Source organism: Meleagris gallopavo, chromosome Z (genome assembly GCF_000146605.3).
Source record: "Meleagris gallopavo isolate NT-WF06-2002-E0010 breed Aviagen turkey brand Nicholas breeding stock chromosome Z, Turkey_5.1, whole genome shotgun sequence".
In the NCBI taxonomy this organism is placed as follows: domain Eukaryota; kingdom Metazoa; phylum Chordata; class Aves; order Galliformes; family Phasianidae; genus Meleagris; species Meleagris gallopavo.
In genome coordinates, this window is record NC_015041.2 from 14,990,675 (window position 1) to 15,003,309 (window position 12,635).

The window sequence follows — 12,635 nt, forward strand, 5'->3', positions numbered from 1 at the left end:
AGCAGAGGGTTGTTAGAGTTAGGGTAGTATGGTTAGGTTGTGGTTGGACTCAATGATCTTTAAGGTCTCTTCCAACCTGAGCAATTCTATGATTCTAAGATCATCCCTCTCAGTGTAACAGGTCATTTTGTGAAAATAATAATCACCCTGGAATTGTAATTCCTAATACACTTGGTTGTCCAGTAAAAGCAAATTGCAGACAAATCATAAACAATCTACATTCACTATGGTAAAAGCAACACCACTTTCAGGCAGATAATTATGTGAGTAACAGAATAATAGATATAATCTAAACAGTTGTATATGTACTATAAATAGTACTTCCACTTGCAAATCACTTGTTAGATTCTTACTTACTAAGCTGTACAAAGCAGACGATATGATTGTGTGTACAACTGAGCAACTTCTAGCATATTCAGAAGGCAATCTCCTGCCTCAATTCTGAATTGATCAGCCAGACTCCCTGCAAATTAATTTACTTTGTTGTAAACATCCTGGCTACACACTGTCCTAACTTTTGGGCTATCAAACATGAAAAGAAGGTTTCACCTTCACTGAAATGTCTTTTCTAGTCTTCATGTGCCCTTAATAATCCAAATGCTTGATTTGTATACTTCTCACTGAGGGAACCCCAACATGCTTCAACACTATCTTTCCAAGCCCATAATCATAGGCCAGCTCGAATTTCAAGCATGTGATGTGCTAATAAAAGTTTGTTGGAATTTTGACAAATTCTGTGTTTTGATATGCACTTTCAATATCCAAAATCCATTATTCATTTCAAATCATAATTTTAATTAACAATACTACTCTTCAAACTACACCAAAAAGAGATGCTCAGCAGATGCTTAGCAGTCATCAGGAAAAGTCCATGCTCACACAATAACCCCTATAGAGCCACTTGAGCCTACAGAAATAGTTTATGTTCCATGAAGACCTACTACTAACGGCAAAACATGACATTTTGCCAGTACGTTACTCAACTGTTTTTTTTGGAAAGAGAGTAATGCTGAAGATCAGGAATCATGACTTCCAAAAAGACGACACAAAATATTGTTTATGTACACGATTACTAACCACACACATTTTTTCATAAATTTCAATTTTCATAAATACAAACTGGAAGGCAACTTGACTCAACAGAGTGAGACTCTTGTAATAACGATCTGGGTTATTTTCTTAGTTCTCCTTCAAGTTAATTGTCTGTGGAACAAGAATGGTATTTTCTAAAGAAAGGAGACTTTGAACAGGAAGGGGTCATAAAAAAGCAGACTGGTCAGATGCAACAATCTCTAGATCAGAATAAAGCTCTATTCCAGTATGCAAGTTTGCCAGACATTTCATTCTGACAAAAATTAACAGGCTAATTTGGCAAACCATGCATTTCCCAATAAAATAAAACTAAATACTACTTTTCAGTAGTTGTCAAAAGGGTTGTCAACACAAAGTGTATCAGTTAGTAGCTCAGGGAAGCAATGTTTTCACACCTGCATTGGTTGGACCAAACCATGAACTCTCTGATCAGAACATATCATGAGCTCTGGTCACAAGGAGCGGCTGCTCAGCAATTCGAAAACAGTTCACTTTGACCAGTGAACTTTGTACAGGGAAAGGAGAGAGAATTGTGTTCTCATCCTCACTCCTGGCCTAGAGTGGATGATCTCCCACTAAACCTGCCTTGGCTTTCTCCATTTGATTAAAAAAAAGTTACAACACTTCCTCCATTTCAGGAAAGCAATCTACTAGCTCTATATTTAAAAAAAACAAAAACAAAAAACCATATTAATATTTATACACACAGAATAACTCATGCCCCAGAGCATTCTCCCTTTTAACTACTTAGGTTAGTGTAAATGAAAACAAGTAAACCAAAAAACAATACACAAACACATATTGCAGCAGCATGGCTACACATTTGCAACAATTAGACTCTCATCAAACGCAGGGCTATTTCATCAAACACAAGTACTGATAATAGATATTCTGCTGCTGGTACATTACTTTTATTTAAAGCTGGAAGCCGAAACATTGATACCTTTCCAGCAGTCCACCCATACAAATCAATAGTAACTGTGAATGGAACTGTCTGCATTTCCCAAAGGGTAGAACATAAAAGGATTTTTTCCTGCTGCCTTTTTGTGCCTTTGTTTTGCTGCTCATGTCAAGGACATGACATGGGAAAGGGAGGAGTAGACAGGATATGCTATACGAGCTCTGTTATTACTTTAACTTTGCATTTTCCAACGGGAAACCTCGTCAGGGAGGGGAAGAGTCGCACAGGAAGCCTTCCATACTGTAAGTCACAGGCTGGCTCATAAACCTTTCCGAACACACTCCCATGATAACCTTCTCTTCCATGACTGTCTTCAGTTACTACCACAGCTGGCTTCTCTTAAGAGCCTTCCCTCCACCACTTCATGAACAAATGTTAATTCTGTCTTCTTTTAACACCAGAAAAATTCCTTGGAATAACAGTTGTTTCCAGTCAAACCATTTTCAAGACATGAATTTATCACTGTCGTTATAAACAGTGACAAATGTAAATTAATCCAAAGTAAACTGGAGAACTAAGAGTACAACATTTGCATCACTTACTATGCTTACCATATATAAACTACAGTAAGCTTTATATTTACTACAGCTTTATAAAACATCTTTTATTCCCTCATCTGATTGCACAAATTCAATCCAAAAGGCTACTAATACCAAAGTACCCGTGACGCATCATTTTAATGAAGAAGATGCCAACACTGATGCAATGCTGCTGGAGTACATCAGTTTTGCCATACTTGGCATGTGAGGAGAAAGCTCTAAGGAGGGCTTTTCGTTATCTGAATTATGTTTTAAATGAGTTTTCCCTAATTGTTTATCTACTGATGCCATGTTCTAAATCAAGGAAAATGACTACTTTCTAATTTTTCAAGAATGGAAAGTCTTATTTTCTATTTTTTCTTCCTAAGGCATCCCAGATCAGACTTCCTAAGTTTTTCTGCATGGTTCTCACCACTTCAGAGGCTTCCTTCCTTGCTGTTATCCATGACAACATGCAACAGGAAAATCAGTAGTCTTTTTGCTTATTCCTGGGGACATTGAAGGACAGAGGGTGTATTTTAGGATAAAAAGTCTAGTGCATAATACCAGAGGGCTTTCCAGATACAATGTGTAAGCATACAACCATGTTTCCACAATGTATATGGAATCCTAAATAGTTACAAAAGTAGCCAACATACCACCATAAAAACTACTTTACAAGAAATACAGCAAACTTCAGATTATTTTTCCTCTGAAGTTCATGTAGGTTGGACTCTTCATAGTCATTTCACTACTGTTTTCATTTGGTTAAAAAGAATGCATCAGACAAAGAAAAGCAATTAATGATAACAGCATAAATGTAAGAGCTTCTAGCAAAGCTTTACAGACAAGCTTACAATCTCCACAACCATGGAAAGTCAGAAACTAACACATCTACCTGTTCCTAACCATCATACACTAGTGAAGCAGAACAAAAAGAAAGTCTGAAAAGGCTGGTACTTCTGCCAAGGACTAGATGTGTCAGGCTCACAGGAAATAGAGCTCTATTTTGCTTGGTTGGCTGTTGGTTGTTTTCTAACCCCAAATTTTCCATTTCAGTTCCTTAAAATGCTTTGATTTTAGGATACCTTTCATCATCAGTTCCTTATAAATATCTATGCAGTTTTCACATTAACCATCGCTGTGTTTCTCCTTCTCCCAAGGACTGAATCTACATCTCGTCTGGTTCAGTCTGCCCTAAATGGGTACCATATCTTTCCGGAATTTTGCAAGGACCTGTGTTCTCCCTAGCTCAAGGGAACAAAGCATTAGCCTCTTAGTCACAGCAACTGAAAGCGACACTTCTGATATAGATATCTATATAAACCCTTCCTCCTTCTCGTAATCTGTACAGGCCTGAAAAACAGGAAGCCTTGTTAATGCAGTAGTACAGCTGAAGTAATGAGTGCTCAAGAGAGTTACTGATAAACACCCTGATAACAGACTAACAATTGAGATGTCTGTAGTCCAAAGGACTACAAGTCTTTACAAGATACTTGTACAAGGACTTGTACAAGTGCTGTACAAGGACATGCAGAACAGGAAGTGCCCAAATAATACAGTACAAACTGAACACATGGCATGGTACTTGACAGACTGCCTGGTTTTTTGTCCAAAAAAAAATCTTTTTTTAATCTGTTAAATCTTCAAAACAACATGCAGTAGAAAGTACACAATACAAGATATAAGGATTGATAGACCGAAAATATGATGTTTTGTTTTACTTCTTGACTATCAGTGCCAAGCACTGTATTTGCAACCTGACAGATTGCTCGCATACCTGCACAACAAATCCAGGGACTGAGTTACATGACTGCGCAAGAAGACAACAAAATGCGGAGAGAGGAACGATCACACTTCATTTCCGCATAATGTTCACATCAGCAGTTCTCCCCATTCGCATGGAAATCAAAGCCACTCAGACACTCTCCTCAGTCGGATCAACTGAAGGCCATTTTTCTAACAGCAGGTACTTTTTTATAAGCAAGTACTCTACACAACAAGCACTTTCCCACAGCAGCTCTTTTAGCTTTCACATACGCTTAACACATAGGGTGTGTCTTCACTCTATACTTGGTCCACAGCAGTGCATCTCTGTATGCTCTAAAGCGTACTCATCAGCCTCCTCACTAGCGATTCTAACGGTCAAGGAAATCCATCCCTTTCAGTGCTCTCATCAATTATTTGAATCTTGTAACTTAAAATGTTCAGTGAAATTAAGGGTTATGCCTGACTAAAGGGCACAACAAAATGTCAATTATCCAACCACCACTATAACTGCAGTTACCGTCACTTCACAGTGAACTGCAGTAGGAACACCAAATTTATCTATTTTAAACCTAAACAAAGAAATTATTACCAGAGGGACTATTCTGCTTTACATATTGCTTGTACTCAATTCTGCAATACACACAATTATGTTTGGACATCCTCTCAAATGAATTTGGACAGCTTAATACAGCCTTTTAAAAACTGGCAGATGATCTGCATACTTCGCAGCCATTAAAATCTCATGCTGTAGCCTGTTCTGACACTTCAAGATAAGCATTCTCTTATCATGTAAGAATTTGGAGAAAGATGATCTTGCAAAGGATCTTAAATACCACAGTTAAACAATTATTTTAATGCAAGTATCAGTTTCTTCCAGGAGTATTTTGTATGTACTTTCCAAATCTGTTATGTTCTCTTACTTACATCAGAGTCTATTAGATGCTGAAAATGGAACACAAGCAAGTGTCACAGAAAGGTGCAGAAGGGACACCCTGGGAGACACTAAACCCCACCTGGTACTGAACTCTGGGAATAAAAACAAATTTTAAGCTTTGCAGTTCAATTCCCAAGTAAGTGTCATGAGTGTATGGCTTTTGAACAGCATCACAGCTGTTCAAAATTCACACACTCTTGGCCTTTACCACCTAGTAAAATAGGAAATGGCATGTTTCAGGTTTCTTCCTAAGTAGTATTAACAGTAGGACCAGCACAATCACGCCAAAAGCTCTAAGATTCAAACCATGATTTAGGCAAGTGTCGTATATATAACATGTAAATGGAGCTTACTCAATTAATTTTTATCTATTTTCATCATTAATAAAAGAAGCAATTAGGAGGAAGGTGAAATTCAAAGGAAACCAGCGTATTTGGGACATTCACATTTGAAATAGCATGAAATAACATTTTTCTTTGGAATGACTTAATTAAGATTTGGGAAATTTAACAACAGTGCTTGGATAACATTATGGCACTCAAGACTAAGCTTACAACAGCATATACATTTAGCTAACACTTTAATACACCACATTGCTCAAACATAATGGATATTTCAAAGCAAAGTATCCAACCCTTCGGCCATTAAGTTAGGCCTGAATTCTCAGTAACTCATGTGTAAGAATTCCAATTTTTCTTACTTCAAGAGGTTAGTAGGATTTCTCTTTACTTTTTAATTGAAGTGGAAAATACTTTTTTTCTGTCCTTGTATTCAAAAAGCTCCAACTGGATAAACCACGCTGCATTCTGCTTATGGAAACTAATAAATCAAACTTCTTTTACTAACTGCATTAATTAATCCCAAGCCCCCCAAAAACTATGTAACTTCACATAGTGGAGTTAACACTAACAAAAGTTACTTAGTTAGAACATTGCCTTACCGTGTAAATGCCAATTCTACAAACAGCAAATGAGAGCTGGATACATTCAGACATAGTCTAAAGAAATTAAAATAAAGATGTTACAATAATTCGAGTAACTAAAAATTAAGTTCTCTCTCTTATCTCTCCCCTCTACCCTAAAAGAAATATCTGATGGTATATTTCTGTGTTTCTCTTCTAAGGCTAGACTAAACAAGCTGTGAAAGAAGCCATAAAAATTCGGATTATTCAAACACATACTACTTTTCACAAAGCAGCAGATGCCAATAGCACTGTATTTACTAACTCAGTATTTCATTATAAGCCTTCAATCATCCAATGTTACACAAATGCCCAAACACAGCATTAACACTCTGCATGCAAGCTTTCTGTCCCACTTATCTTTATCTACTCTGGCTTAAAAACCACTTGCATTACATATTTTAACAGAGCAATGCATTTTCTGCATTTCTAGCGGTATGCAAGAAATTCCACATTATAATACTATTTCTCTTCCTATATCATAATTAAAGTCCTCTTCTTCCAAAATAATGCAAATATCTTCAAGTTTCTTTATTTCTGAAATCATGCTACTTTCGTTTGCTGAGATTTTCATGTTTAAAATAGAAATCTGTACTGTTTCAAATAAATATTTAATATAATCTGTCACAGCTGTCAATAATCGTATCAAAAGTTTTTACCCTCAACTTGCTCAACTTCCAATCTGCTGTGATGCCACAATTCTATGTCTTCTGCAGTCACCCAGAGATGCTGAGGATGGACTATGAATTTCTGATGAAACAGATGAAAAAGACCTCCTTTAAATAGGATTAAAAAGCCAGAAAATATATGCAACTTCCCCCCACACAAAAAGCAAAACTTGTTGAAGGTTTGCCATTTTGATGTGCAATCAAGAACAATAAATCAGGGTTACAATGATTTATTCTAAACACTACAAGGAATTCCTTTAAATAAGGTTTTGAGAAATCTTTTCTTATAGAGTGTAAAAATTAAAGAAACCCAATAGAACACTTTTATTCTGTTTTTACCAATTTCACACAGCATCTGCATGTACTTCAACATGTAGAAGGCAAGTGCTGGATGCTATAGACTTCAAACATTTTCAGTGAGGAAAACAAAATTTCCTTCTATTCCCCAAAAAAACTGTGAATGAATTAGCCATTTCACATTTTCTTAATCATAAATCTATTTAGCATCTCTTATGAACAGAGTAAAAAAAAATTACATGGCATTTTTCGTTGCTATAACTACTACATTTAAATTTTAATTAAGTAATATTTCACTGAACTGTCTGAAAGTCAAAACATTCTGCATGAAAACCTCAAATCAAATCTCAAGATCAAGATTGCTTTTCTTTTCTGTGTTTCAAGCTCTAATGTTATTACTGATGAAAGAACGCTGCTTCCAAATATCATTTAAATTGACAGAATGTTTTGGGTTTTTTTCAGCTTCATCTGTTCTACCACTCCCACTCTGAGTTTCCCACTAGAGGGGAGGAAAAAAAAATACCCAGCAGAAAAATAGTAGAACTGTGTTTGAGAAATCCTGTTATACACTGTGTACTGTGTAGGGGAATGAACAGTATCCATACTACTCCTCACAGCATCAGCCTACCTCACTCCACAGAATCCAGCCTGTGATTCATTGCAGAATCACACAACTGTTGATCTGTAAGGTCCCTTCTGACCCAAACAAGTTCCAGGCCCTGCAGAGCTGCCATCCACCAGCTCAGGCTGCCCAGGGCCCCATCCAACCCAACCTTGAACACCACTGGGGATGAGACATGCAGAGCTTTTCTGGGCAGCCTGTGCCAGGGCCTCACTGCCCTCTGAGAAAAGGATTTTCTCCTGATGTCTAATTTCAATCTCCCTTCTTTTAAGTTTGAAGACTCTCCCCTTTGTCCTATCACTGCTAGACTGTGTAAGAAGTCAGCCTCCCTCTTGTATATCAGGAAGGCCAGAATGAGGCCTTCCTGGAGCCTTTTCTTCAAACTAAATAAGCCCAGCTCCTTCAGCCTTTCTTTGAAGAGGTGCTCCAGCCCTACACACCGCCCTACATCCCCAACATCTCTACATCTGTCTTGTACTTGAGGCCCCAGGCCTGGAAGCAGTATGCAGATGGAGCCTCATGAGGGCAGAGCACAGACCGACAATCCCCTCCCTTTCCCTACTGATCACCCCCCTCTGCTGATGCAGCCCGAGATAGCATTGGCGAACTGCTTCAAGTGCACACTGCTGGCTCACGTACAGCATTTTGACCGTCAGAATCTCAAAAGTCCTTCACAGCACAGCTGCTCTCAAGAAGTTTTTCTCCTCAACCGTACACTGTCTGGAACAGCCCTAACTCAAGAGCATTACCCTGTATTTGTCGCATTAGCTTCTTGTGGAACGACTCATCAAGCTTGTATAGTTTCCTAATTTTAACCTGAGTTAGTAGCATTTTAAGCCACTATGTAAACAAAGGATGATGCATACATTGATTTCTACATTCAGTGTCATGACAGACTCTATCTTGATGGAAGACTCATCATTACATGAGAGCTACTCCAAAAGTAATGCCTCCTATTTTATGATGTCAGCCCACAACATCAGAGGCGGATGGTGGTGGTATGGCAGTAGAGTCTGAACCTTCCCACCACTATTCCATTGCATTTTATTGCTATGGAATAGATGGCAGCAGAGGAGCAGTCTGACAAAATAGTGTCACACATGGAAGTGTATATGGAGCAAAGACACACATCACCAAACTCCCTAATGCAGAAAAAATGGCAGCCACTGACATTCACTGATGCTTGATGAATGTTCATGGAGACCAAACAGTCAATGTGAGCACATGGAAGCCGTGAGTGGTGCATTTCAGCAGTGACAACAGTGAGCCACCTCTGCTGGTGCAGATTTTTATGAGCATGGCACACGAAGTTCTTAGTCACCACCATTAGTTATGCAGTGATGAACATGTTGAAAAATATTGTTTTGTAGATAAGAATTCTCTCTACCAAATAGTGCTATTGCACTATTGTATCTGTTGTAGTTTCCATGAAAATAATAGGAGGCATTTCTTTTGGGAGAGATTTATGTGTATAAAGCAGATGAATCCTTCTGGTTGCAAAGGAGTAAATGTGCAGCAGCACATTTCCTCCACTACTGTCATGTACTGTACCACTGAACTTTTTCTCTATTAATTATTAAAGGAATCCCTTCCCCAAGTCTCCAACATAATTGTAGTCTTTCAACACTTGGTTTTGCAGTTCATTTTGCATTTATACAATTGGGAAACAAAACTGTTGGATAACTTTCATTTCATTTACTTACAGTTTATTGTTGCTTTCTGAAAGGATTTTACATGGTAAGCATGAAAATAAAAGAAAAAATTAAAAACATAACTAAAATATTAAAAAGAAAGATACCTTATTTGATACAACGCTACAAAGAGTCAGAACAGATGTCATTTAACATATCTAAAGTGAGAAAACAAGTCTTCATGTTGAGTATGTCAAGTGTAACAAACATACTTTTCTCAATATCAACCCTTCTGCTTAGGCAAAGGGTCATTTCACAAACATGAAATTATTTCTCCAGCTGACACATAAACCTATGGATAAGACAACAGATACATATTTTCTCAAAACAGTGCTACTTCAGTCATACATTGTAGAAGTGTGACTGTTCATAATGACTTTGAAACACATCCACCTTGCAGTTGTACAGCCTTTAATTCACAAGCGTTCCAACCATTTTTTCCCCTCACTCAGTTATCATTATAAGCATCAATACAAAATAATTTCCATATTTGTTGCTTCAAAACAACACAGCTCTGACACAGACACACTGTATTCTGCACCTGCACAAATTCATGGATTTAATATCTGAACCTTCATCAAAAATAAATGAAGATCCTATCCATGTTAACAAAAGAGCAAACTTGAAGAATTAGAGCATGTTCTGCAACTGATCACCTGAGGCCATAATCACCAGGTTAAAAGCAGTCATGGCACTGTCTTGGTGAGACAAGCAGGGGACCCTAATTTGCTTTTTGGAAAGGAAACAAGCACCAGACAGCTAAAATCGCAGGAGCTGCCATCCTCATTCTACCAACTAACAGAAAGACTAACATTGACATCAGCTTCATTTGCCACAATCCTTAATAAGTTACAGTACTTAGTTCCAAAATCACAAAACCAGAAATCAATGTGAGAAAAGGACAGTGGTTTTATTTATGTTTGTGACATGTTTGTTTAGTTTAATAAAAATTGAGACGTTTAATAAAGATATACAAATATATGATCAACCCTAGCAATAATGCAGAACTAATGGACCTCCCAGGAAAAGGCTCCTCCTCCTCCAATTTTGCAGTGCGTAAGAAATACAAAAACTAACAACACAACTGCAAATATACAGGTTGTAAGGTACCTATCTGCAAGCAGCTTTACATAAATAAATTGTCAGAGCTTACATATTTTAAAGAATGTGTAGATAAAAAAAGGGCATGCAGCTATGCTGCAGTACAGGTGGTAGGAATTCTGACTACAACTGCTGTTTGTTAAGCTTGTCTGCTGAACTCCCAGCAGAAACCTGAAAGCTTATCTTTCTGCACAAGATGACACAGGCCTTCAGCACATTTCATTAATCATATTTGTAGATTAAAATTCCAAACTTTTTAATACAGATAAATACGGATACGGATAAAGAATACACAATTTTTTTTTTCCATTATCTCCTATAATGATGCATTATTAGATTTTTAGAATACCAATCTTTTTCTATACAATCATTAGATAAATTTATCTGAGCCTAGAGCCTAGAAGAAATCTGATGCTGATGGAAAACCAGTGATATGTGAATAGGGCAGGTGCCAAGAACTCTCCTGTCATCATAAAATGTAATCAAATGGATGCACCAGAGAACAATGCTCTCCCCTCTTTTAGGCAATATTCTCAGAAGAACAGTTTTCCACTACTGCTTCCAGGACTGCAATGGTTGAGATAGTGAAAGACGCAGATTAGCCAACACGCAATTAATAGCTGTAAGAACAGCACAGATATTTCTCAAGAATCCTGGATCTTCTTCCCAGTCTTGCTGAAACCTGACATTATCTAAGTTTCTAAGTAGGAATAAAGCACTGAGAGAAGAGATCACTCACTAGCATGGATCATCACTTTGCACTCCATACAGGCAGTTTCAGGTTCACTCATGCTAACCTTGCAGGCCTTACATATCAGTCATAAATTGGTTAGGATACAAACGTTGCAAGCCCAACAGCCTCTGGTCCCATACGGAGGCAGCACCTCCCAGCAGGAGGAATCCCTTAGCTACAGGTCTCTGGAACAGATGCACTGTCTTCATAACACCCACTGAACATAAGTCTCACCTCCTGTGCAGTCAGTACAATTCTGCTTACCTTGGGGAGCACTGGTGGACAACATTCAGAATATATCCATTTTCTTAGATCGACTTCCTATTCTGGAACTAGGTCTGGCTCTTCCCTCAGTGAGGAGGCATGGAGATGTTTAGCACACAGCATAAGCACCAAGAACCATCTTTCAGTGATACATCCTTCTCAGGTTTGAGCACTAATAACTTCAGGATCAACCATCACAGATGAATCTCATGTTTAATATTCCCCAATAGATCTGTCTTCCAACAAACTGTACGAAATCCACTCATTTAGGTCTACCGCAACCATACAAATGAAGTTCAGAATTCAACCATACTTTGTAGGAAAAACAATTATAACTGTCATCAAATTATTGTATGAAGAGAAACAATTTACTGCCTACTGACCCTCTCTTTATGATTTAAGTAACATCTCTAATAGTGGTGCCCCATAGCATTCAACTGTCTCTTCTTCTGTCTGGAGGGCTATAACTACTTCAGACCTCTTTCAACAGAAGTATTTGTTTTTCTTTGATTACCCTGCCATCCTTCTCTTTATCTTCTTCAGTTTTACAAAATTCTGAAATGGAGCAACAAGAAACATAGTAATTCAGACAAAAGTAAACTTTGCACTTAAACAATGTCAAAATTAAGTTTTCTTTCCTGTCCTTTCCTAAGACTTGGTAACTTATTGACAGCTGTCGGACTTGGAATGACATTTTAAAAAACATCCTCTTTCCTCTACCTGAACACTGTTGTTACTTTAGAGCCTACACATACATCTGTATTCTCAGACTTATTCAACTGTAAATATACATACCTTTGCACTTATCAGCACCAAATTCCATCTGCCAATATACACAGGTAGAAGTAATGTCTGGTATTTAATTCCATGGAAATTATAACAGGTAAGAAGAGCACAATAACACTCCTTGAGAGAGCAAATTCTCAGCTACAAAACACTGTTTTTCAACACAGTCACCACTGTTAGCTATGCTTTTTTGACTGTGATGAACAGAGGTCTGCATGCCATGCTCGTAAAAAATCT

The 12,635-nt window shown here is 37.7% G+C and overlaps 1 protein-coding gene across 1 annotated transcript in view; it reads right to left on the reverse strand.

Moving 5' to 3' along the window:
• The window catches only part of ARL15 (ADP ribosylation factor like GTPase 15), a 212,386-nt gene extending 205,385 nt beyond the window's left edge, over nucleotides 1–7,001 (reverse strand). The window contains exons 1-2 of the mRNA XM_031557241.1: nucleotides 6,896–7,001; nucleotides 6,216–6,272 (exon numbers count right to left, since the gene is read on the reverse strand). Of these exons, the coding sequence (XP_031413101.1) occupies nucleotides 6,216–6,269 (54 nt within the window). The 5' untranslated portion in view covers nucleotides 6,270–6,272; nucleotides 6,896–7,001. The remainder of the gene's footprint in view (nucleotides 1–6,215; nucleotides 6,273–6,895) is intronic.
• Between the last annotated feature and the right edge of the window lie 5,634 nt (nucleotides 7,002–12,635).